The 27,799-nt window shown below is 39.3% G+C and overlaps 1 protein-coding gene across 1 annotated transcript; it reads left to right on the top strand.

The window, feature by feature from the left end:
- The first annotated feature begins 1,232 nt into the window (after positions 1-1,232).
- slc39a7 (solute carrier family 39 member 7) lies at positions 1,233-11,977 on the top strand. The gene is made up of 8 exons (XM_074687638.1): positions 1,233-1,398; positions 2,690-3,195; positions 5,030-5,198; positions 6,768-6,845; positions 6,933-7,079; positions 7,186-7,293; positions 9,928-10,124; positions 10,215-11,977. Exons 2-8 carry the CDS (start codon positions 2,698-2,700, stop codon positions 10,467-10,469), a joined length of 1,452 nt encoding a protein of 483 aa, XP_074543739.1. The 5' UTR covers positions 1,233-1,398; positions 2,690-2,697; the 3' UTR covers positions 10,470-11,977.
- Positions 11,978-27,799: the final 15,822 nt, after the last annotated feature.

Below are 27,799 nucleotides of genomic sequence, written 5' to 3'. Positions count from 1 at the left end.
ATAATTTTCTCAAAATCAAACTTTTTGAGTTGGTGACAAACATTTTTGTACAAAATCTCTTTTTTGGATTCATAACTCACTGGACAGGTGGTCAAATAAAAATACATTAACTTTAAAATAATAGTACCAAAAAGTATGGTAACTTTAAATATCACCTCTTTCAGTAGATTTTTTTTCCCAGTTTTATGTTGTGCTTGATATTTACACATTTTTTCTTAAGTAAATTATTTTTTTTCAATATTCACCTATTGAAATGTTTTTCACTTCATACTTTCTTGTTTGTTACTGTTACTGTTACTCTGTAAATTCCTCACTGTGGAACAAATAAGCTGTCAATTAACCGTAAAAGATTTCAAATCCAGGACAAAGTGGACTAAATTATGTATTAACTTTTTTCAAAATCAAACTAAAGTACAGAACTCGAGGAAATGCATTTAGTTGCGTTAAGTTACCATGTACAAGATTAGCACTGTCTCATGCCTTGATTCTCAGAAAGAGACAGTGGACCCAGGGAAGGCCAGTCTAGCTCTGAGGAAGATGAGTTACAAGGACATGAAGGGCCCCATTGACTAGGTTTGCCTTGAGCCCCCAAACCACTAAATACGCCCCTGACTGTTCCAAACACATACTTGGTTTTACCTCAAATGAATTATATCCTCTGTCTTAACTAAGGGGGGCTTGGCCTGCTGCTTTAGCTTTCTGTGTAGAATTATTAAATGGGCCATGACAATATTAATATACTTATACTTTTATAATAACAAAAACAAACAAAAAAAAACATTATTGTTTGTATATGTTACATCTAATAAGCATTACATTTCTTTTGTTCAAAATTTTTGAGAACTTTCTTTTTTCCTTATGTACTGCTATAAAAATTAGAAGCCTCGGTTCCTCCTTCTAACAGTTAAACAATCAACACCCAATTGTTCTCCTTTTTTTTGCTGACAAAGACAGACCAATATCCTGCTCTCCTCCAGGATGCTTCTCTTCCAAACTGCCTGAAGTGTTTAGTCAAAGTTATTCTCGCGATATTTCTTCAAACTGCTGATCATTCCTTTTTCGTCCACTTTACACAATCACAAAATTTGATTGTAGCGTGTACGTGCTTTCAAACTTTCCTATACATCCTATAAGGATTATCCACTCCATTATTTCTCATTTTTCACATATTAAGATGTAGTTTCATTTCTTTAAGTAAAGAAAAGGGAGCGAATAAGGAGACACTCGCTGTGAGCGAAATGCGATCTCGCGAGATTTCGATGAGTTAACTTGAGTAAATGCCACGTCTTACCAGCAGCAGCTACGAAGACTGAAATATCACCAGTTTAACTGACACATCATTTACAGGACGAGGAGTTATTTGGCGTGCAGACAGGCAGAGATACCTGACACATTCCGGTAAGAGTCTTTATTTAGTTTTTCATTTAAAAACTGTGTTAATGATGATCTCCTGCTGCAGCAACACGTTAGCATGCTGTGTATGCTAACTAGCAGGCTGGAAGGTTTCATTGTGATCTCTGTTTTTGTTTGATGAGAGGGTCCTAAACTGTGTGCTCGGAGATTAAAGACGACACTTTCAGATGTTAGGAGATTATCTACTTCGGGTTTTAATTCCCGATGTGTGAAACTGCAGGAATAAACACAAACAGAAGACGAAGCTAGGTTAAACTGGTGTGAATGTAGTTAGCCAATAAGGAAAGTTTACATGTATTTTAAACGTTAAACTGGATAAAGACTTGACTAACTGGGTGTACTGTACAAAATGTGCTCATGTAAACATTTAGTCTTCAAAGCTAGATAGTTAAGTAAGCAAACACCGCTTGATTAGCATGATTTTAATGCAGCTTAAATGTGCTTTAAAGCAACACATCCTGTTTTAATATTTGATCTGGATAGCCTAAAGCTGTCACAACTCTAAAGCAAACCCAGCTCCTGTCATGCAAAACATTTAAATAATACCAGGGATGGATATTGGTTCTTATAATGATTCTGTTTCTTATCTGTTCCTTATTGCAAACCTTTATAAAGCTAGTTTCTTTTTGATGAGACGAACAAATGAAAAGTGAATGGATTTGCATGTTATACAAATGATGTAACAGACCATTTTCTGCAGATCTTATGACTAACATGTTTGGGATTGCTGCTGAGTCATCCTTGAGTTAAACAACCTCAGATGGAGCTCAGATGTTGGCTTGCTGTGAAAGGGCTGCAGCTTTAAAATAGTGAATTGCACCACAGATTTGCACTTTAAAGGAGATCCTCTCAATCTCTCTAAACGTCATAAAATCCTCATCTCACTTTGTCTCACAAACAGCAAACTCACTCCACTGCTTATTTACACAGTCCTCAAGTTATTCATTCAGATGTTTGATCAGAATAGAGCGCCCAAAGCTGTTCTCATACACATGCACCAGACTTCTGGAAACTTCAAGTTCCTGATGTAGGCAGCATGTGCCGAGACAAACAACTGGGATTTTTTACTTTGAACTATTGCAGATTTCTTCCCTTAAGTAAAATAAGTTGGACACATGACAGGGTTGATAAAACATGGGGTAAAAGAGGAAGTATCAGTTTTAAATGTGAGAAAATAATACACTATCACTTCTTTTCTGTGTTTTGCACCAAAATAAACAAACATTTCTATCTTAAAGTTGTCCTGAATCAGTGTTTCTACTCTTCTTAATCACAGGGGATAACATGGGCTGTTTACGTCTGCTGGCACTGACTGTGGTCACATCTGCACTGCTCCTGTCAGCCTCCCATCTAACAAGTGGTCACAGTCATTCCCATGGTGACCACGGACACGCCCATTCCCACGGCCACCACCAAGGCCATCATCATCACGGTCACTCCCACGGCGAGGAGGATAACGTGAGGATGTTTCACGGTGCGAGCAAGTGGAGCGCCCAGGCTAACCTACCACCAGAGGAGGAGGAAGAGCTGCATCATGGACACGCACACTCTCACGATCATGGGCATGCACACTCCCATGATCATGGACACGCACACTCACACGATCATGGGCACGCACACTCTCATGATCATGGACACGCACACTCTCACGATCATGGACATGCTCATCATGAAGATGTAGTCCGCGTGCACAAAGAGGACAGTGGGCACGGACACTCGCATGGAGAAGAGAAGGTGAAGAGAGTCGGGGAGAAGAAGGACATGATGGAGCTGTGGATGCAGGTGAGGTCACTGTTGGTAACACGTGTTTTATTCTTTGCATCATCTTACATCTCCAAATGCATCTCAAGTGACCTCTTGTGATACACTCACCTCGCTGCTTTTTATGCAAATGAGCACAGAGCTCCATTCACTTTCATCAGAGCTTAAAACAACACTAAAAGATGATGATGACAGTTATGCAGACTAACAACATACCAGGGGGCAGAGAAATGTTTTTCAAGCCTGAAGTTCCTTTCAGCTCTATCAGTGAAATAAGGAAGTACTCTTTGTTGAGTCTTTGTTTACATTCAGAAAGCAAAAGAATCTGATTGTTTATCTCACAGATTGTCATCTCGTGATGCATTATTGCAAACTCTGATCAACATCTCTGGATCCCGTCATTAACAACATGAGAAGACGGAAATAGAAATACAGAGTAGATACTGTCCGGATCCTGGTCCATTTCTGTGATTGATTTTGTAGTGATGGTGGACACTGGACACTAACTGTCAGACAGAAAAAGGACAGAAGAGCAGAAGAAAGCTAAACAGGAGAGTGATAGAGCACGAGCTAAAGGCTAACACAGGGGCTAAACTGCCTGTGCTAATGTTTATTCCAGCCCACAGTCAGCAGTTATTCTGAAGTCGTCTGTTCAAACTTGAGAGTCTATCAATAAAATGAGGAGTGAGGTTACATTAGCTCTGATTGGTAGATGACTGGCAGGACATAACCAGGATTTACTAACGTTACACATTACAGACATGTCTCAGAGCACCAGGCTGTCAGTTGTGCTAAATATAGACAGCTACTAAACTACATACAAACTGACAATGTTTGCATCTTGTCACGTTAGCCTGCAGATACATCGAAGCACAGGGCTGCCGATAGCACTACATATAGCCAACTACTACAACGTTTGCTTGATGTCACATTTCCAACAATAGAGCTAAGTAACTGTACTGATAAATACCTTACCTCGGCAACAAAGAAAATTTGTCTCGGTCTGATCTCCATTTAAGTCCAAAACAAACACACACATACCTAGCTTAAAGTCGTTATGACAGTGTGCGTGAGACTCCGGGCCAGAAGGTGGCGAGACTGTCCAATTAAAACAGATCCTTCTCATAGCATCTTTAAAATCTGTTGTATTTTATTTAATGTGGAAATGATTGAACGTATCAAATTTTGACTGGACAATACATAGACATATTTTAAAGATGTCATGCTTTGGGTTTTGAATTCTGTTTTGACCATGTTGGAAATGCTGACTCATCCTAACTTCAGTCAACCTCACAAGAGACAAGAAGATGGAGCTGAAGCTGAGGCATATCTTTTGCTTCCTTGCTAGGTCAGCCATGGCTTGAATTTGGCAAAACTGATAATTGTAATAACTTGAAACACTCAAGAGTTGAGAAAGGAAAATAAATCTAACTCTTTTACATTGTGTGCAGTTAGAAAAAGAGCTTCTTGCTTTTTTTTTTAAACATGGCATTTATGTGGTTTGTGGCGCTTCTGCAGCCAGCCTCTAGTGGACACTCAAGGAACTGCAGTTTCTAACACTTGTGCACTGGCTTCTTATTTTGAGCCTGGAGGTTGCTGCTTGGTTTGGGATAAAAATATTGAAATTTCTTAAAAGCTGTTGTGCAACAATGTATTTTCACTCAGTTTAAGGAGATTTATTCAAGTTCCACAGGGGAGAGACAAATTGTTTCAATGAAATGTGGGAGGGAGTGTAAGATATATCTTTTTCTCCTTTCTATTTTGGACTCTTTTGAGGATAAACATGCCAGATTCCTGCTGGATGATCGTCTGATTTGTTGTTTCATCTGTGAAATTCTCTCCATCCTGTCTGCAGGCAATCGGAGCCACCCTGCTCATCAGCGCGGCTCCTTTCCTCATCTTGTTTCTGATCCCCGTTCAGTCCAACAGCGACCAGCACCAGAACCTGCTCAAGGTGCTGCTCAGCTTCGCCTCAGGTGGACTGCTGGGCGACGCCTTCCTGCACCTCATACCTCACGCTCTGGGTAGGTGGTCGATCCATAAAGATCCATGTTTTTGTGTTCTCCCAGAGGGACCTTGTGTGGTCACTACACTACAGCCGCCACTACAAACACAGAGGTTGGAAACTCCCCCCTCATTAGATATGAAGCAAACAGACTTGTGGGAATTCCCCCAGCACACGAGTATCTCAGTCAAATCAGAACCATCTGAGCGTGTTTTTTTTCTGCTGAACTGAATGTGACCTGGTCGTGACGCCAAACTGACGCCTGATCACGAAAACACAACTGCTTCTGTCCGTGAAAACAAACAGAAAACAGGAATCTGTGAGTCTGATACTTCCCATCCAGTATAAGCAATCAGGTAGTTTGACCTTTAACCAACATCTCAAAGAGCAAATACAGAAAAACATTCACATTAACTGTAAGAGTTTAAGTCTGAATTCAGCTTTAATGGAGCAACAAGATGAACCTGTTCATTGTTCCTCATGTCCAGAGCTCTAAGGCTGGATTAAAGTCACTCAAGAGCCACAAATCAACTTTATCTTCACAATAAGCCAATAAAGTGTGTAAAATTCTTTACATAGGGAAAATCTAATGCATAATTTTCCAGAAGAGAAGTTGTTCAAATTCATAAAATTTTACATGAGATGTCGTAGTTTTTTCTTTTAAGTAAATTTGCTAAAAAAAAAATCAAAAAATTGAACTAATTGCAAAATTTTACAAAAATGCAATATATATTTCAAACATTTGCAGAAATTTAAAAAAAAATGTAAATTTGCAGAAAAACATTAAATTTCAAAATTTTGTCCAAATCAATTTTTTTAAACATAAAAAAATTGCAAAAATTTCACAAAACTTTGAAATCTCAAAATTGACAAAAATGTTTTAGAAATTTTAAAACTTTGCAAAAATGTATTTTTTTTTTATTTTTGAAAATTTTCTAAAATTTTAAAATTTCAAAAAAATAAAATTAAAATAAATAAATAAATAAATAAATAATGTAACGTTTGCAAAAAAAAAGAAGACATTTTCTAAGATTACCTAAATCAGGTAACAGTTAATGGTTATTTTGCTTAACCTTTTATTGTTTGCTTATTTCCTGCTACATATCATATAAAGTTGGCAAAATCCATCCACACAGAGTTAAAATCTGTATTTTCTTCCAGATTAGTCTTTTTCTAGATGTAGTTATCTTCCCAGGGCTGTAAAACTTGAGGTTAGCCACAGGTCCGTGGAAAGTTGGTGGGCTGCTGATGTTGTAGGAGGTGAAGTAGAGCGGTGGCAGGATTTATTGACAGATGGGATGAAGATTTAGTTCATCAAAATGTTAATGCATGATTTTATTCAGTATCAATGTCTTAAATCAGCAATATCCTCTGTAAGAAAAATACAAATTCTTTATTTTGTAGGGTTAAGGTTTTTTTAGCTAAACGGAGCCAATGCAAAGGAGTCAAAGAGCCCTTGCTCACAGACCTGCCAATGCTTGTTTTGATACCTGAGCATCAGCACCCACAGAATCCCCCCTCACTTTAAGCTGATACAGCAGGATGTTCAGTCTGTGTTTGAGAGTCCTCCTGTGTTTGTTGTCCATAGAGCCACACTCTCACCACGAAGGGGACCATGGACACTCACACGCTCGTGAAGAGTCACATGACCACGGACACTCCCATGGTACACAATGACTGCCTTTTCTCTCTGAACATGTCACGAGTTTACATGTTTAATCTGTTAATCAGGTTCGCCCTGTCACCTCCACAGGTGCCGCCCACGATCACATGATGTCAGTGGGTCTGTGGGTGCTCGGTGGGATCATCGCCTTCCTGGTGGTTGAGAAATTTGTGCGTCTGCTGAAGGGAGGACACGGACACGGGCACTCACATGGACACTCGCATGGCCACTCGCATGGTAAGCAGGTGGAAATATTATCCTCAGCCAGTACAACGAGAAATCGCACTTTTGCTGAATCTATTATTTTGTCTCTGATTCATAAAAACCCGAATTTCAAACTCAGATGCTCCCAAAGCGAAGGACAGCGATGCAGAGGAGGAGGAGAAGGAGGAGGTGAAGAAAGAAAGCAAAGATGAGAAGGAGCCAAAGAAGGAGGAGAAGCAGAGCACAGGTGAGTTTTTTCATCATGGACTCACAGCTCCCTCTGCTGGTTGGTTACTGAATTGCAGTGCTAAATTTGACTTTTCAATAGAAAATGTCTTTTTAGATTTAATATAAGCCACTTCACCTGAACAGTCCAGAAAATGGTTTTATTTCTAGCAAATGTGGCTCATATTAAGTATAACAAGACAATTTTTACTTAAAATAAGACAAAAACACTTGATAAAATTTCATTTTTGCATTGTGGAAATAGAAAAGCCTGGTGCTTGGAGTGTTAGTGCATCAAACACAGTGGATCCAGTGTTTGGATACGGATGAGGTTATGGCTTTTTGATTTAAAAAGGAAGTTGATACTTAAATTATTTCATTTTCTGTGGCAAAATTACGCCAACATTGGCTTCATCCCTCTGAGTTCCAGCTACTTGTCATCAGATCACCTAAAGTCAGAACTAAGTGAGCCGTCAGTGCTGCTGATGGATGACACAGATCTGTCAGTAGCTCTGCAGCTAATGGAGGGCCGGCCTTCTGATCTCATTCTTTGTGAACACGTCAGCTGCATCAGAGAGAGAGTTGTAGCAGCTGTTGTTTTTTTGGCTTCGCTTCAGTCGCTCGTGTCAGCTCAGGTATGTGCTGCTGAAGTCTTAAGGATCAGGGTGACGTATGTGTCCTCAAACAGAAACCTCTAATCCTTTAAGAGAGCAGCCTGCTGCCTAACCCAGCATCCTAAATAAAGATTGGAGGAACAGTTTGATTTTTTAGTTTGTTTCTGGACTTTTTTTTTCACATATCATGCTCCTCTGGCTGCTTTCCGACTTCAGTTTTCCTTTTTTAATCTTTCTGCTCTGGTTTTAATTAGGGCTGAACAATTAATCGAATTTAAACCGACATCGCAATGTAATAGAATGCAATTTTCAAATCGCAAAGGTTGCATTTTAAAAAACAAAACAAAAAAATAAATTAAAGTGCATTTATTTAAGTTTGTGTTTTATTACTGATGAAAGATCAGTATGATTTCTATACAATTAGTATTTAAATTCATGTTCACACAGTATTTCTTTTTCATTTTATAAAAAAGTGCATTCCACATGTTGACATATTTCAGTGGTTGAGCCGTAAATTTGGTCTTATTTACAATTCTGCTCTGTGTCTTATGTGAGATCCATTGACAAGAGGATTTATAGTTATTTTTTATTTTGTTGTTCATAATAGACCTGTTGTTCTGCAGTGCTTTGTTCCTTTCTCTGATTGTATTTAAGATAATTAATGATAATTTTATTACAGGTCTATAAGGCCTAAAGTTAAATCAATCAGTCAATATTCTACTGTGACAGTAATAGTTGATTAAAGGTATATGTTATGTGTAAACATGACATGTAGGCCTGGCAAACAGGAAATAGTTGTATGTTACACTCTCCTTTGTTGTTTTGGTCATACTATAGAACGGTTTATTGCTTGTGTCTAGTGAATATTGTAGAAGATAAACATAACCCCCCAAAAATCGCATGCTCAATTGCAATCGCAATATTGGTAAAAAAATAAAAAACGCAATTAGATTATTTTCCAAAATCGTTCAGCCCTAGTTTTAATTTTTTAATTTTCCACTTATTGTTAACCATTATTATCATTTATAGTAAAAAAGTTTTTTTTTTCTTCCTTCTGTATGAAACAATTAATATATTGTGTCTATATTTAAGCTTTTTTTATGGAAATTTTATGAAGGAAGCAATTTGAAAATGGTGTCATAGCATAGTTAGTCCAGTAGAGGGAGCTCTAAACCCACAGTCCTCCCAGCTCTCTGCAGGTTTTCATCAGAGAATCACATCCGATCTGCATGAGAGTTGGTTTACAGATTATACAGTGAAAAAAATTTCAATATCATCATTATTATTATTCTTTAATTGTTTTATTTATTTATTTTCAAGCCTTTATTCAGAGGGGTTGGACTGTGAATGGAGCAGGAAACCAGTACCTGTAGCTCTTTATGGGGTTATTTAATCAAGGAAAGGGCATCTGAAACTTTAAAAATGTAATTTTGATCCATTTAGGGCTGTCACTTAAATGTGTTAATTAGATTAATTAATTACACAGAAAATTAATGCATTATAAAAATAAACGTGATTAACTGATAGGCTAACGATCTTTCAAGACCAAAACAATATAGTTTTCTTTGACTATGTAAACACCAAAACTGCCTCTCTCGTTCTGGTTTTGATCCAAAAAACAGAGCAGACGTACTTTTTCTGATCAGGCGCTCCATCCTTCGATCCTCTCCATGATCTCCGTCGTCTTTTCTCACAATGGCGCCGCTCTTTCTCTCCGAACTACCGCGACACATCCTCAGTTGAAGCATGAGCTGCCTGAACTTTTCTGACTTGCAGCGTCTCTTTGTGTCTCTGTCATCTCACATCTTCTCCTCATATCCATGCTGAGCTCTCATCCAAAGAGCGCACCGCTCTCACCCACAGTAGTTGACGAGCAGGATTTTGATCGATAAGCTCCACCAGACCCCGCCTCCCCCAGCTGACAAACATCATTTACTTCTATAGACGCAGTAAATGGTCATAATCAAACAAATGTCTATGGAGGAGATGTAGCAGTGTAGGGTTTAAAGCCTCATGTTTCCTCTGTTTCTCCTCTGACTCAGACATCAAGGTGTCGGGTTACCTGAACCTGGCAGCTGACTTCACACACAACTTTACCGACGGCCTCGCCATCGGAGCGTCGTTCCTGGTTAGTCCAGCTGTTGGCACCATCACCACTCTTACCATCCTGCTGCACGAGGTCCCGCACGAGATCGGGGACTTTGCCATCCTGGTTCAGTCTGGCTGCACCAAAAAGAAGGTAGCTGAGACCTCTCCTACTTTAACCAATCAGAGGCATGATCAGATGGAATATCCTCTTTGATCCTGATCTCATCCTCTTTCCCATCAGGCCATGTGTCTGCAGCTGCTGACAGCCATAGGGGCTCTCGCCGGCACAGCTTGCTCCTTATTGGCTGAGGGCGTTGGCGCTGCAGCGACCGCCTGGATCCTGCCATTCACAGCTGGTGGGTTCGTTTACATCGCCACGGTTACCGTGCTCCCAGAACTGCTGGCAGGCCGCTCCAGTTTCGGCCAGTCTCTCCTGGAGATCCTGGCTCTGCTGTTCGGTGTCGGTATGATGGTGCTGATCGCCGAGTATGAGTGAGACGCAGCCGAGCGTGAAGAAGCTGCTCATAAAACCAGACAGAAGGGAGAAGGTTAAAGGTCAAACGGTTGGAAGAATGGCGGTTAGGAGTTGAGTTCAGCTGGAAATGTTCAGGGTTGTTATTTTTTTATTGATTGTGTTTTGGGAAAAGCACCAACTACGAGAGGCCAAATGGATGTTTTTGTTGTCTTGTGTTTTTTTAGCAGTTCACACCCTTTGTTTGTTTTTGTTTCTTTATCGGCTCCAAAAAACGACTGCAGGAGAGACTGAAAAGAAACAACCTGTGGGAAACGTTTTTAATGACGGCTCCAGGAGGGGAGAAGAAATCTTTGACTCTTCTGCTCCTGAAATTCACTTTTTCTTATATCATTCAACTGGTTTCACTACAGCTTCAACTCCAGAGCCTGTCCGCTCCAAAAAGTGGCTTAAGGTTGATTCATTTCACCATCACATCATAGTTTCAGTCGCTTTTCTGCTGCTGGCTGTTTAAGGATACATTTCAGAGTGGAGTCGTGTGAGGAGCAGAGGAAACGCTTCAGGTTTTCTCCTCCTCTCCTCTCCTCCTCGCTCAGCTCGAGCTGTTTCAAGTGAAACTTGGATAGTTCAAACCTCGTGTTTCGTTTTTAAGTTTGATGCAAAGCTTCAGCCTGCAGCAGCGAATCAGGCGCTGGCTGCAGCAACTTGTGCAGGATCAAAGTGCATGACTTTATTTCTTCCGGTCTTGATATTTTTTAACTGACAGTAATTTTTCATAAAGAATCCTTGTCGAGAAATCCAAAAACTGGCTCCAGACTTCGTCCATGAAACAGGAAGTTAACCGAGCAGGACAGCTGCTGTTCCACTTCTTCCTCGATCGAGTTGTGTTGTGTTTGTGTGATTTTCTGTTATTCAAATATTGAGCTGGACCAAAACACAGCGACACATCATCTGATCGAGGCAGCAACTGACAACTTAACCCTCTGAAGTGATTGTTTTTGTGGACGAAGTCTGGAGTTGCAGCTTTTCTGTCTCAAAGAAAGGGAATCTCCTCTGTGACGCTTTCAAACACAAACTGAGCAAGTTAGCAAGGAAAGAAAATTTATCAAACATCATGAGCCATGATTCCTGAGCTGCAGCAACAAGTTTTTGACTTTAACCACATTTAGACGCCAGTAAAAATAACAAACAGGACCAGGTTTCTTCTTTAATGTCTGTTTCTTTTGGAGATCTTATGAATGTCAGACTTTTTTTTCCCATCTACAAAATAAACATAGTCTCTTCAAGCGTGTCGAGAATGGCATGATGTTTCCTGTCATATAGTGAATCTGTACGAAGCAGAAGAGGAGAAGACCAATAAAAATATATCTTTGAGGTTAGGAAAGAGGAAAACATCAAAACTTAGATTCTGTAAAGCTGTATTCAGAGAAAATAGAAATTTGAGATTAAAGTCAGACTTTAAACTTTTTCTCAGAATCTGACTTTAATCTCAGAGTATTGAAAAAATTCTAATAAAAAAGGAATAAAAAATACTTTCCTGCTTTGTCTTTATTTTCATTTACAATTAATTTTCTTATTTTTCCTAAAAAAACAAACAAACAAAAAAAAAAGGCACACTCCATGAATTTATTTACAGACGAACGGGTGAAAAAGTACAGCTGAGATAAAGCTTTCTGTAAATGTCCGGTTAACATATTAAAAAAAAGCATGATTTAAGCTGCTGTTACCACACCTGGCCACACGAGGGAGCTAGAGAACACAGTCTTCAACTGTTCCTGCTGAATTACATTACAGGTGGATTGCATCAACATGGCAGAAGAATGACACCTGATACCTGCTCTGACGACAAAAAAAAACACACCCATGGTTTTATTAATGCTACTGTCCACTCTCACCGCAGGCATCTAAATACTTTCTGAACCAATCAGAGGAGAGGAATGAGAAACGGTATGAGGAGGGGAAATGTGTTGTCAGTTTATTGGAAGTTTATCATCAGGGTTTACACTCAAAGTATCGGGAAGATGTTTGGAGAGCATCTCAACAGAAAGTCGTGACAAAACTAAAACAAAAAGAAATTCAGTTTAATAAAAAATAAAAAATGAAAGACTCAGGAGGCAAGAAGTCAAGAGAAGACAAAACATTAATGATTAAAATATGAATTTATTTCCTCCACATATTTTAAAAAAGCATCAAAATATCAACACAATATAGTGGGGCCATAGAAACTTAAAACATTTCAAAATAAAACACAAAATTCAAATTAAAAACAAAGTAGGATAAATGAGTTCAGAGGATGTTCAGTTAAAGAATGGAGGGGTGATAAAAAAAAACAAAAAAAATCCAAAAAACGAAAAAACAAACAAACAAAAATATAAAAGAGTGAAAACCTGATTGGCTCCTGTGATTCCTCTGTTATGTAACTTTTGGTCAGGCACAGAAGTGCTATGATAAGACGGGATCGTTGGAAACTTTTAGAGCAGATTTTACAAAGTGGTTTCATTGATGGATCTTTACAGCAGAAATCAGAACTTAAAAAAATAGAATAAACAAATTAATGTTTGTTTAACTTGGACCGAAGTCAGCAGGATGAGCGGAAAAAGAAAAGCAGAAAAATCAAGTGAAAGATGTTTTTCAAGTTACAAAGTGTAGTACAGTAAACATAAAAGCTGTGAAACCACTCATTAAAACCAGAAGACTGATTTTAAGAAACAAAAAGCTTGAAAGGCAAACCAGAGATGAGGACAAGTGGAAAAAAAAAAGAAACTAAAAACAGTCTTTAAAAAGATGCTTATTTAACGAAAACCATCTTCAACATTGATTTTAAAGTTTTAAGAAATGAGGGTTGATTTCAGGTGTTTGCAGCTTGTGAACTAAACAGGAGGCCATCAACGCAGCAGATCATCCTCTCTGTTGTGTAACTTTTGGCCACAATCAAAAAAGCTTAAAATGTGATCCAGAGGAAACTTTTATTTTATTATTTTTTTTAAATCTTAACAAAAAAAGGCTGCAAACTTTGCCTGTGAACTGTACATTCTAAATGATAAAAAACAAAAATATAAAGAATAAGAAAAAGAAAAAAGGTTAAAATATTTGACTGATTGTTAATGAGTTCTTCATAAGTGAGTACACCTCAGAAAACCCAAGCTGCTGATTGGCTCCTGTGTTGCCACGGTTACGGAACTTAAGTCCAGACTCAGAGGCGCTTTTATAAATGTGATCAGAAAGAACATAAAAAACAAAGACTAAAATTTTTATCACTAACAGAGTAAAATGAGGATATTTTTAGCAACAAAGCAAAATAGAGAAAAAGTAAATTAAATTAAAATAATATATAAAGCAGAGTTTTACTCAAAATATTCAAACATATTTAAAAAAAATGTCTTCAACCCACTTTAAAACCATAAAAAAATGTGTGTGACGTAACAAAACAAGCAGTTACACAAATATAAATAGGAGCAAACTTAAGACATGACTGTTTTAAGTTTTCACCTTTGAACCTTTATGTTATCAAACTCATCTGAGAGACATGAGCTGCTGATTGGCTCAGTTGGAGCCACTTTAAAAGTTCTCTTACTTTGGATTTAACCCCAAAGACTCATTAACAACCACATTTTATAGCAGAATCAAAATGCTTTTTCAAACATTTGAAACAGGAAAAAACACAGATCACAAAAACATTTTGATGTAAAATAATTTTGAAACCTCTTGACCAACAATAAAAATGAATAAAAAATAGAAATAAAAAAATAACTACTGGCTCTTCCTAAGAAAACCCAAACTGTTATTTTAACACCTCCTTTTCTCTTACATAACTTTGAGCCGGACCCAGAGAGACTCTCGACGTTCCCATAAAACTGCTGTGTTCATGTGTTTGTTTTCTCTAAAGGAGGATGGACTTAGAGGAATGAAAATCTCTGGACTAAATGTGCTGAACGTTCAAACAAAACTGTTAATTATCCAAAACCGGGAGCTCGTTCGTGGGGGGTCATAAAACTTTAAAGCAGCATCATCGGTACGTGCAAATTAAGAAACACTCCCATCTGCAAGATAATAAAACATAATTACATCTTTCTATAGAGCTTTTCATTTTTTAAATTTGATCAAAGCTATAAAGATCTGGGAGGAGCCAAATTACAAGGTAAAGCAAAATTTAAGAAAGTTTAATAATCCCTTTTCAACCCTACAGAACATGACGAACCCTTTACTTATTTAACCATACTAAAGAGTAATCAAACAAATGATGGGCTGAAGTTTTTCCTTGCTTGTTTTTTCCCCCATAACTGTTTTATTGATGAAGTCTTCACTGCCAGACCATCAGTCACTCCTGACAGGTGAGGTATGTTCAGGTACAGATGGAACAGGTGATAAAATGCTGCACTCTGTGTGTGTGTGTGTGTGTGTGTGTTGAGTTCTCTTTAATATGGTTGACTTCCTTGTCCACCCAAAGATGACACGTGGAAAGACTCATTTAATCTTTTGCCTGATGGCTGCTCGTTGAGATCAGAGATGAGGGGACAGAGATAGCTGAAAGTTTCTGTGTGTAACCATCATTAAAAAAAGCACCCGAACACTCCACAGAAACGTTTGATAAAAAGATTTACCCACTTGATTCTGTTAAAGGTTGTTGACTGTGACTCTTACATGTCAAGTTGATCTCATCAGCTTCTTAAAAGTGGCTGTGAGGAGTTTCTGAGCGATTTTTAAAAAGTTTTCCTTCCTGACCGTAATCCACACTTTAAAATGAGATTATCAGAGACAATATTACAGGTTATTTTAAACTGCTACTTCCTAGTGTCCTGATCAGTCTAGCTTTGCTTTACGGCACGTCTAGGTCTCCATGACAACATCGGGTGATGAAGTTTAGTAGAGGGAAGAGATAAAACACAGAGATTTGTGTTTTTCTCTGCCGAAAACAATTTCTGTGATTAATTTTGTAGTGATGGTGGACACTGGAGCCTAACTGTCAGACAGAAAAAGTAACAGAGGAGCAGAAGAAAGACAAACAGGAGAGTTATACAGCCCAAGCTAAAGGCTAACGCAGGAGCCAAGCTGTTTGTGATAATGAAAGTGCTAACGGACATGTCTTAGCTAAGACATAACCATAAGCTTACTGCTCAGCTTAGAGTGTCGGGGTGACAGTAGCGCTAAATATAAACAGCTACTAAACTACTTACAAACTGACAGTGTTTACTTGTTGTTGCGTCAGCCCACAGATATGCCAGAGCACCGGGCTGCCGATAGCGCTACATATAGCCGGCTAATACAACGTTTTCTTATGTCACATTTCAAAACGTAGCGCTATGTGACTGTACTGATAATCAGAATCAGAATACTTTATTGATCCCTGAGGGGAAATTTCATTTCAGTTACATCCCTTCCAAGACATATAAGAAGACAAACTCAGACATGGGAAAACAAACAGGATTTGAGATGAACCTAGGAGCAGCCAGCTACCCAGTGCCCCTTTGCAATAGTTATGAAACAACAACATTGGGAGAAGAGAGGGGAAAACAAAAGTCAATTCCAGACTATTATCCAAAAGAGGGCGTAGTTTGAGGAAAAGAAAAAACACCTCAGCTTATAAACACATGATAACAACAGACAAAAACTTAAAGACTTGCACAAATGTCGAGGGGCGCACCCTCAGCCTTACTCAGGCACACGCGCTTCAACCCTCTGTAGCTGAACTGTGAAGGAGCCAAAGAAGGCGGAAAAATTCCTTAATACCTTGACCCAACACATTGTATCCAGTAAAAAATTGTCTTGGAAAAATAAATTGTTTTGACCCGATCTCCATTTGATTCCACAACAAACACATGGCTTTTAGCAAGCTTGCTAAAAGTAACTTCCGACAGGGTGCATGAGACTCTGGGCCTGAAGGTGGCAAGGCAGCCTAATTAAAACAGATTCTCTTCATAGCATCTTTAAATATTTCATCCACATATCTTCAAGCTTTTGTCTAAAAGTGTTTGGTAGGGGTAGGAGAAAAAAATCAAAAATCAATACATTGGGGTTTTGGCAAAATCAAAATCGGGATTCTTTGTCAAAGACAAATTTTTCATTTCAGTCTTTGTTCATAAACTGGATTGGAAAATAGTTATCACTAACCTCCAGCCAGGGCCGGCCTGTGGCATAGGCTATATAGGCAAATGCTAGGGGTGCTGTCAATCATTGGGGCGCCAGCCCGGCCATCTTTTTTGTGTAAAAGAATTTCCAGACTTAAATTCAGTAATGTTACAAAAGAATCCTGCAAAACATGTAAATAACCTAAAAAAGGCTCTTTTTTTCCTGCACTCGGCTTGACCCTGAAGGGCGCATGATCACAACATCAACACCGCTCCTCCTCACCTGGTCATTTGAGGAGATGGACAGACAGTACAGTAAATAACAGGTATCACGTCAAAAAAGCTAAAGCCTTCAGGAGACCAGGGGCGAAAGAGAAGAAGAGCGGAGGAGGAGAAACGTTAAAAGTACAGAGGTATGTGCGTTATGTTATTTAGAAGTTTTACTTGCAGTTATGCTAGCTTGTTATCGGTTGGTAGTCACGTTTGACTGTGTAAGTCCTAACTTTTAATAAAGTCAACGTCAGTGATTTTTACTGCTTTTTAATCAGGTAAACAAACATTTTTTTATACGAGTGGGTATAGAATTACAGTTTTTCTTTTGTGAGGCAGGTATCGTTAGAGTCCTGCTTCTTATTAACATCGTTGTACACTTAATAAGCTAACATTCGGCTAATTTCAAATACAAATATTGTAAAAAATAGTTTGAAGCACACTTGCCCTGCTGCTCTGATGTAGACAAAAAATACATTTGCTTTTTTATCGATAGATATTCACTACTTCTAACTTGACTGATATATGTGACTAACTTAATTTCTTATTTATTGTATTTTTGTTTTGGGCTCTTGAGAACTACATATTTTCAAATCCTCAATTTGTATTTATAGATCTTTGTATTTCAGTTCCACATATTTTATTGCTTTTTTTTATTTATTAAAATTTGATTTAAGTGTTTATTTGCAGGTTTTTCTTTTATAAAAATAAAGTCATTAAAATGTGGCGCAGCATGTTAGTTTTATTCAAGTATGTAAAAATTGTTACGGGTGCTGAAATACAAGGGGCACCAGATGAAATCTTGCCCAGGGCACCAAATTGGTTAGGTCCGGCTCTGTCTCCAGCAGAGGGTGAAATGTTTCTCTCTGACTCGTTATGTGCATTTTATGGGAAAATATGGCTCCTGATAAAGTCTGTAGACATTATCATCATCATTTCACTTTAAACCTGCTGACTTCACCTCCGTTCTTCTTTTTTTTAAAGCCGTCTCTGCTGTCATCAGTTTTTACAGGAAGCAAACAGTGGATTCAAACCATCTCTTAAATGTCGTTCAGTGAGGTACAGCACGCAGACAGAGCGTCTGTCTGCTCGTATATCATATGTTTGTAGTAAGGAGCACTAAACCAGAAGGTTAAAAAAGGATGAAGAGGATGTTTTTGTCTTTAGGGTATTTTAAGGTGCTGCCTCTGCCGGGAAAGAGCAATGTTTAAATACCACCTGTATGTACAGTATGCATAAAACCTGCTCAGGTGCCTCTTCTTGACCTGAGTTTATGTTATCTGACTGTTACCTCATTCACATGATTATATAAACGTTTTGCTCTCTTTGGTTTCTAAAAATAACTTCACTCTGAACTCAACCTGTGGCCTCTTGCCTGATATGAAGGTGCCTGTTTGAATGCAGTCATCAGTTTGCACCAATGGTGTGATTGTTTTAGGGCTCCTGTCTCCATGTGCCCAGAATGATCCTCACTTTTCTCCATGTGTAGATTTTCCTGTCCGTTTGGTGATGATTGCAGTGACACTTGTGAACAGAGTTTACTGTGTTTCTCTAAGATGGGCCCCATTACCCATTGTCGCAAAGATGTGACTCCTATCCCTATTGTGCAATTTGAATCCATTATTAAGCGAATTTTGAATGTTTTGATTTGTACAAAGCAGTAACATTTAAGACATTTTGTGTAATAAAAATATCAATAAAGAGAAAATAAAGTTGTTACGTAGTTTTCAGGCAGGTCAAGTATTACATAAAGAAGATCAGGTACATCAAAAGACCTTTAAAGGTATTCAATCAAGGCGGCTCCGGCACTGCTGGCTACTTTGGTGACCTTTAAAGAATCTGGTTTAATCTGACAGCGGTAAACAATAAAGGCTTTAGCTTTAATAAAAATGAAAACATGTTTGAGGTGGAAAGCACCCTCATTAAAATATCTGATTCTTTGAAATGAGGGTGGATGGCGAGCGCTGACTTGTGATAAGGGTGTGTGACAGAGTGATGGACTAAATTTAGTGACTGTTTCCAGACAACATGCAGAGTCATAAGATCAGGAGCTTTGAACTGAGAGAAGATGATAGAGGACGATAACTAGAGAGAACGAAGAACGTGACCCCAGGCTCACACTGAATCCGGTGCGGGTCCAGTGCGGCTTCCACATGTAATCCGTATCATTAAAATCAGTGTTGTAGGCTCACATTAGCCCCGCACGGTGCGAGTCTGGTTGCAGGAGCCGTATGGCACTACGGAATCTGCAAGAAGTCTATCTTTTCCGGACGCCGGAGAGGGTCTGCGTCAAGCTGAATGAAATATGACGAGCTATACAGGAAGTGAATTCCCGGGTGGCATGAAGATCCGTTGTTTTTTAAAATAAAATCAGTGTACAAACAAATGTAACTTGATTTTTCTTTGACAGCACAGTCGCGCTAGTAGTAAATATAAACATTACATCACACCCTGTGACACGAGGTCGATTTTGACAACAAGTGACGACGAGAGACTCATCCTTGAAGTGGAAAGTCATCCCATTTTATATGACACATCCCGTACTATCACAAGGATAATTCAAGAAAAGAAAAAAGTTACATTATTAAAAATAATAAAAATTAGAGGAATAGAGCTCTCGGGCAAGTCCAGACAAGAATGTGAACCCATGTGAGCTTCTTCTCTCGTGAGTGCCCTTTCCGTACCCCGCACCAGAGCCAGCCGCAGCCTCTATTTGAAGCTGATGTGAGTGGCAGCCTGTGGAAAATCTGCACGGTATCTGGACTGCAACCGTTCTGGAGCCAATGTGAGCTCGGCGTGATGGGTTTTTTTTTTGTTTCAAGAATTTCACATAATAATCACGGAAGTCCGCCGTGCTGCTGTTACTATGGTTACAGTAAGGAGAAGCGGAAATAACACACGTTGGACCGTGATGTTCTCCGTGCGTTGCTGTTTTGATCAGGATACCACGTAAAAAGGAATAACCCTGTTAGCTCACGCATGTAAATGGGTTATTCTGAATGTTTCAAAAACTGGATCATGACCTTAACCCAAATTTTGACTGTATGTAAACGTAGCCAGTGACAGTATAGAAGGAGGAGCCGGTTCCTCTGGCACCAAACCACAAAATCCTGGGTCAGTTCTGTTGTATTATAATTTTTGTATACAGTATGTTTTTGTGTCATGTTTATATTTACATAGTTTGTTTCACAAGTTTGAGCGTAGATTTTTCCACTGCGCCGCGGCAAGGTCACTCTACTGATCAAGAGAACGACAGCCTGGTTCATCAGAGCATCAGAATGGAGAAGAAAGGTGATTTAAGGGACTTTGAATGTGGTATGGTTGTTGGTCTGAGTATTTCAGAAACTGCTGATCTACTGGGATTTTAACCCACAACCATCTCTAGGGTTTACAGAGAATGGTCCCAAAAAGAGAAAATATCCAGTGAGCAGCAGTTCTGTGGGACAAAATGCCTTGTTGATGCCAGAGGTCAGAGGAGAATGGACAGACTGGTTGGAGCTGATAGAAAGGCAACAGTAACTCAAATAACCACTGGTTACAACCGAGGTCTGCAGAAGAGCATCTCTGAACACACAACACGTCCAACCTTGAGGCAGATGGGCTACAGCAGCAGAAGACCACACCGGGTGACCCTCCTGTCAGCTAAGAACAGGAAACTGAGGCTACAATTCACACAGCAACACCAAAACTGGACAATAGAAGATTGGAAAAACGTTGCCTGGTCTGATGAGTCTGGATTTCTGCTCCACATTCAGATGGTAGGGTCAGAATTTGGCCTCAACAACATGAAAGCATGGATCCATCCTGCCTTGTATCAACGGTTCAGGCTGCTGCTGCTGGTGTAATGGTGTGGGGGATATTTTCTTGGCTCACTTTGGACCCCTTAGTACCAACTGAGCATGGTTTAAAGTCCACAGCCTACCTGAGTATTGTTGCTGACCATGTCCATCCCTTTATGAGCACAGTGTACCCATCTTCTGATGGCTACTTCCAGCAGGATAACGCTCCATGTCATAAAGCTGGAATCATCTCAGACTGCTTTCTTCAACATGACAATGAGTTCCCTGTACTCAAATGTCCTCCACAGTCCCCAGATCTCAATCCAATAGAGCACCTTTGGGATGTGGTGGGACGGGAGATTCTCATCATGGATGTTCAGACGACAAATCTGCAGCAACTGTGTGATGCTATCATGTCAATATGGACCAAACTCTCTGAGGAATGTTTCAACAGGACCTTGTTGAATCTACGCCACCAAGGATTAAGGCAGATCTGAAGGCAGGGAGGTGAGTTTCAGTCAGAGACCAGTGCAGATTTTTGCACGTTTCCAATAAACGGTTGAACTGAGACCAACAGATTCTACAGTCTTCATTCAGCAGTAAAGAATCCAGGCCATGAGGAGGAGATCCCCTTCTGAGTGCTGATTCTGTCGACCCAACTTGACTTTGTTGCTTTTATAAGTCAGGTTTAAAGCAGATATGAAATGAAAATAACTCTGAATTTACCAGATGATCAAACCTCATCAAACTGTAGCAGATTATGTCAGATTAGTAACAGACATACTGAGAGAGCACATGATTGTGTTTCAGCTCTCACAGGTCATTTCTTCTCCATCTTGTAAACGTGATGCAGAGTAAACTGTTTGGCTGCTGCGTTGATGTCTTGATAGCTTAATGTGATCATTTACAGTTAATCTTAGCGCTGCTGTCGGCATCTCTGTTGTCTCTTTGTTCTTTATCTAGTAAACAACAAGTTCTCATTCCTGTTAAATCTCTTTCGCTGCTTGTTGTTGATAATTATCAGATGTCTTTGTACTCTAAATTAAACTGTCCTCCACAGACGTTCACAGAGCTGCACGTCTGGAAAATCTGGGACAGTGATGAGTTAAAGTTCCCCCAGCTCCGCCACACCCTCACAGAAAATTTTAATCTCCTGAAAAAAAAACAAAAATCCTCCCCAAGTCAGTGCCAGATGTGCTCTTCCTCCTCTTATTCTGGTAAACCGATTGTCCTCAACTGGCACAAAATGGTTCTTCAGCATTCTCCTGTAGCTTTGAGACCGCGACCTTAAAAACATCTCAGTGCTACGTGTGACAGCTTTGCAACTTGTGCCAAGATGTGTGGCCTGAGTCAGCGGAAACATTCAGATGTTCTGGCAGCAAACACTTATTCAGAAACATGTGTCGGTCAGAAACAAACACAGCTGCAAGTGACAGACAGATGCTCTGCAAATACAGAAACAAAAGCATAAACATAGAAAGTAGACTTCACAATTTGATTGCATGTACGGAAACATGCAACGACAGATAGTGGGGCTAAAGTTGGCTACGAATCAACAGAGTGCCTCCTATAAACCTGGAGCATCAGCTGCCAAAGCTTAATTCACAGTCGTTTCAGTACATTTTCTTGATTTGCCTCAAATTTATTGGCATCCTTTTCTCGAGGCGCCAAATATAAAATTTCCGTCACTGTTAAATAGGTAGCATTTTGTGAAGATCAAGTTCACTTTTCTCACATTTAGCTTGTTTTTCTTTCATCTGAGACTGAAATTCATGCATAACAGAAAGTTCCATATACTTGTTTAAAATGTACACATGAAAAATAAATTTAAATCTAAATTGCAACGTTAAATCCAAATTTAAATACTAAATCTGAATGTTTAATATAGGGGTGCACCCATCACAATTTTCTGGCTGATCACCGATCTTTAAAAAATCTGGCCGGCTGATACTGATTTGGGAGGATACAAATTTTTATTTTTTATAACTGACAGCATATACCTTCATTGTTCTGATCTTACTTTATTGAAAATCTTTGAATAATACCTGTCAAACAATAAAATCTTTATGTTTTAACGTAAACTGATAAAGTGTCCTGAGTTTTAGGTCTCAGAGCAAAAAGCAACAATGGCTGGTTGTCAGACCTTCCCAAGGTATATAAGATCAGTTTCATATGTAAGGATGAGCCCATCACTGATCACCGATTCCCCAAAAAATAAGGACATTGGCATTGATCGATCGTGCAAGTCTAGTTTAATCTAAATGTAAATGTAAATTTAAATCACTCACTAAGTGTAAGGGTTAATGTTCAGAAATTATAAAAAGTTGTCAGGTCAGTGCCTGTCTTCAACACCCTCTAGTGTTGCCTCGAATCATGCAGCCCCGCCCACACCACCGACTGCGGTTTTACAAGCTTAAACAACGGGCTAACCGCAGCTAAAGTTAGCATCCCGAAGCTAACAAAGAGACAGGGGGGACACAGAGGAAGAGCTCTAACATCTGCTCCACAGCACAGCATGGAACTATGTGGCTGTTTACAGCCAAAAACAGAGCAGTGATGGCTCTTCAACTTCGGCATTCTCCTCCCCGCTGCTGGAAATCTCTCCAGCAGCGGGGAGGGTTCAGGGGTATCTGCTCCGGTGGACCAATCAGATCAGACTTGCACCTGATTGGTTAAAAAAGGGAATCGCTGACGTCCGCAAATCCCCTAAAATCCAAACAGCTCGTTTTAGGTCAGGATTTTACATTCACAAGCACTACTAAGTACAGGTTTTGTCATTAAATATCACATTTTGTGGGCTGGGAGGAAATACAAAGACCCACAAATTTCACTAAAAGACTTAATAAAGTGATTTTGGCATGATATGGGACCTTTAAGTCACTGAAATTTTACATTCAGCGCCCTTTAACTTCTTGCCTGAAATGGGGATTTTGATTTCTTGCAGCATTAGTTCTCATTCGCAGTGTGTCTCATTTGTTTTAGAGCTTTGCATGTGTCCACAGAGCTAGAGTACCTTTTTCTGAATGAAGATCATTCAAGCTGTTGCAGATCCAGTTAATCTTCTCCACCACCCTACCTCAGAGCCTCTGCCACGCTACAAAAAGCTGCTTCAAATTCTATAGTAAAGATACTTAAGGAAAACAAAGTTAAAATTGTATTTTTTTTGTGTATAAACTTGGTTTATTCAGGAAATTTACAACACATCAGTGTTTGAATATTATCTTTTGAACCATTGCCATACCGTATTTAATGTTTGGGTTTATACACAATACTTAAGGGTGTGAGGACATGTTGGCCTTTTACAATTTGATAATTACAACAGGCTTAAATACATTATAACCTAAAATAGAAACCCCATCATGAGTAATTTGACTGCTGTTGCAGAACAAAACCTGATGCATGAGAAACAACTGAACCCCCAGATCCTTACCACCACAGAAACCAGGTCCACACTGCAGGAGATGTTTTTTTTTTAAACCTCTATTTCTGCTTTAAAAAGTGTTTATTTACTCTTTAAGAAAACATGTTACAGCAGAAACACGTCTGAAACAGTGAGTCACTCCCTCTGTTGGATCATTACGTCTGATCTCTCTCAGACGCCAGTCAGAGAAACTGGGTCCACCTTTTCTTTTCAGAGCCTGATGACGCGCCGACAAACAGAGAGGGAGTGGACAGTGTTTACAGCCCAAACAAATGTTCATTAAATCAGTTCATACATACACTATATCCTTTAGGCCTCCCTTCATTTAACAAGCATAATTAAATGTTCTGTTTAAGCACATCCTCTGGGGCCTGAGCTTTTGTCCTGCAGGTGTTTTACCTTCCCCGAGGAATGTGAGCAATGCGTACATACATGATGTGTAATATCTGTGAATTGTGTTCTTTTGTGAAGTCCTTCGTGAGGTTTAATTGGCCTATTTTTCCGCAAAAAGTCAACAATGAGTAACACTTATTATTGTTTTTCTTTGTGTCTGAAGTTAAGGTAGTTGATCTGGCTTTTTTTATGCCCATCTGTTGAGCTCTTCCACTTTTATTTAGCATTTTTGAAACCAACCCTTATTTGTCACTGTTAGATCAGAAGGTAGAAAATCAGTAGGTAGATGGGAAAGGTAACGAGGAATAAAGACAAGGAGGTAAGGTAGGCAGGAAGTTGTGTGAGTGGATAAACAGTGGGAAAAGGCCTCACAAATGGACATGAAGAAGTCGGTAGGATAGTTAGGTAGGCTCGAATCTTTGACAGGGCTGTCGATTCAATGCATTAATTAGATTAATTAATTACATTGCAAACAAACATGTTATAAAAATTAACTTATTGGCTGCCAATTTCAGAGCATCCTTACTTGGAGCATGAGCTGCCTGAACTTTTCTGACTTGCAGCGTCTCTCTATGTCTCTGTCATCTCACATCTTCTCCTCATATCCATGCTGAGCTCTCATCCAAAGAGTGAAACGCTCTCACCCACAGTAGTTTACGAGCAGGATTTTGATGGACAAGCTCTACTAGATCCCGCCTCCCCATGCTAAAAAAACATCATTTACCTCTATAGACACAGTTATTAGTTGCAACTGAACTGACGTTTATAGACGTCGATGTCAGCGAACACAGACTTTTTATAATCGGTCAGTTGAAAAAAATGTGGACTTAAAAATGTTCCCTTCTCCATGTATTATTTAAATTGTGTTCTAGAATTCAGATTCTTTTTTTGGGGACCTTAAGCAGATATGAGATTAAAATGTGATTAATTAGATTAATTAATTACAAATCCTGTGATTAATTAGGTTATTGTTTAATCCCCTGACAGCGCAATTTTTTGTTTTAAAGTCTTTCAAAGCACTTTGACTCGCCTTGCTCCAAAAATAAAGTAACAAAGTAATCAAATGCTCCGCTCTGAGATGGAAATCTAACAGATGACTTTTTCTGATAATGCTGCAACAAAAAGGAAAACTATCTCTCAAAGGCAGCAGCAAAGGGCTACTGCACGTTCCTGAAATGCCAGGATGTTAAAGCCAGAAGAGAGTTTTCAAATAAAGATGATGCTAGAGAAGTTTAGGCTGTGTTTGTTCAATGAAAATAACCTCTACACCTAAGTCTGATTTCTGACGACTAATTGCACAGGTGCAGCTTTTTCAAGGTGAGGCAACACTCAACTCTGCTACAAGCCTACCTGACTTCTGGAGAAATGGCCTCACCCTTTACTCCTTTGTCCTGGGGTGATGACAGTGACAGACTGACAGCAGTCAGAGTTGAAGGCATGTTCAATATTTGCTGATGCTCTCCCTTCCAGTTGCTTAAAATGTAACTGTATGTTGGAATAAGCCATCATGGAACAATTCATGTCAGATTTAGACATTTTTGCAGTTTATGATGTGAAAAAGAAACAACATCCACATCCTTGCTAATAAGATGCAGGAAGAAGAAAGTAATAAAGGTATGTCATGCATACAGAGAGTACACCTTAGTGCAGCTCTATTCAATTAGCAGCCTGTGGGCCACATGTGGCCTGAAAACAGCTGCCAAGTGGTTGAGATTTGGGTCTGATGTGAAAAACATTTTTTGCTAAAACTGTTAAGTTCTGACAAAAATTCCACCATTATTTCAAACATTGACTGCAACACCTATCTTAACCTAGCAACTAACCTAATGCATTGTGTTATTGAGCAGGCTTGTTTGAAAAGTTAGCATTAGGAGTCCTACACAGGTGAATTCACCCCCTGTACAGTGTGTGCCATTAGTGAAATTAGAGACTCAGACAGGAGACATTTTTTGAACCAGGCTGTAAATAGTTTAATTTCTGCTTTGAAAATGTCTTTTTTTGGCTTGGTGTGAATGTGACCTCCGGTACTTCTGGAGCCAGCCTCAAGCTGACACTCAATGAACAGCAGATTTTAGCACTTCAGCATTGGCTCATTCTGAGACCGGAGGTTGCCGCTTGAGTATCTTAGAAATTCATTACGAAGATATTGCCTCATATTCTTAGACTGGAGGTTGCTGCTTCTTATGCATATGCAGTGGGTGCTTTAGGCTGTGTGTGAGCTCATGGCTATGGCACACAGTAGTGTGTCAAGTTAGAGAAAGCCCATGCAAAGCTAGTTAACGTCTCGCAGCTCACCACAATATTTAGATATTTAAAGATGCTATGAGGAGGACCTGCTTTGACTGCACTCCCTTGCCACCTTGTGGCCCGGAGTCTTCGCCCACTGTCATAAATTGCTTTTAGTGAGGCATGTGTTTGTTTTGGAATTAAATGGAGATCGAATCTAAACAAATTTTCTTTGTTCAAGACAACTTTTTACTGGATACAACACATGGAGGTAAGGTATTTATCAGTACAGTTACATAGCGCTACGGTTTGAAACATGACGTCAAGTTAGGCTCCTGTGTCCACCATCACTACAAAATTAATCACAGAAATAGTTTTCAGCAGAGCAAAAGACAGATCTCTATGTTTTATCTCTTCTCACAACACAACTAAATCAGCCGGCGTGGTGTTGTCATAGAGACCTAAATAAATCTGGTCCTGGACAACCGGTTCAGGAAGCTAAGAAGTAGCATTTTAAAATAACCTGTAACCAGTAATATCGGTGCTGATAATCTCATTTTAAAGTGTGAATTATGGTCAGAAAGGAGACATCACAGCCCCTTTAAAAACTATTTTATCTATTGCTTTCTTACACATTAACACACGTTTTTCCCTTGGCTCTCTAAGTTAAATTGAGCTTTTGAGTTGACTTCCCATCCTTTTAGGTTTTGTAAGGTTTTGTAAAGTCATTTTTACTAAACACTCGGGGTTGCCGTCTCAGTTCATTCACTGAGTTGTTAGTTACTTTGTTGTGTGATCCAACTTGTCACAGTGGGTCAGTTGCATAGAGTGTGGGTGATTGGTTGGATGCCTGGTGGTCTGATCTGGTCTCCCTCAAGTTTATTTTTTAATGATGCATTGACCATTAAACAATGAACCTTGCTTCAATCACTGTCGACACAATTAAGCTTCATTTAACAGGTCTGAACAGACTCTCTGAAGGGTTCGGTCTTCTGTCGTCCCTCATCTGGTCTCAGGATCAGCTGAAGAAGACCTGTAGATAGCAGCCATCTTTGTTTTATCAGATTATAGTCTACTGTGTCCGTGCTACAGAAAACAGCGTCTACAGATGAGGGCAGCACATATTTCAGTTAAAGATCTACTGCTGCGACCTACATCTGCAGGTGATGACCTCCTTTTTAAACAGAGATAATCTTACTA

This window comes from Halichoeres trimaculatus, unplaced genomic scaffold (genome assembly GCF_033239565.1).
Source record: "Halichoeres trimaculatus isolate MK-OKI-2021-1 unplaced genomic scaffold, fHalTri1.1 fHalTri1_scaffold_14, whole genome shotgun sequence".
Lineage (NCBI taxonomy): Eukaryota > Metazoa > Chordata > Actinopteri > Labriformes > Labridae > Halichoeres > Halichoeres trimaculatus.
This window is presented reverse-complemented; position numbering and strand designations above follow the sequence as displayed.

What these genes read in the sequence shown, in the direction of transcription:
- slc39a7 (XM_074687638.1), top strand. Translation starts at nt 2,698, where the DNA reads ATGGGCTGTTTACGTCTGCTGGCACTGACTGTGGTCACATCTGCACTG. An exon ending in CTCGCATGGCCACTCGCATG is followed by an intron (nt 7,080 to 7,185) that starts GTAAGCAGGTGG and finishes TTTCAAACTCAG; the next exon opens with ATGCTCCCAAAGCGAAGGAC. An exon ending in GGAGGAGAAGCAGAGCACAG is followed by an intron (nt 7,294 to 9,927) that starts GTGAGTTTTTTC and finishes CCTCTGACTCAG; the next exon opens with ACATCAAGGTGTCGGGTTAC.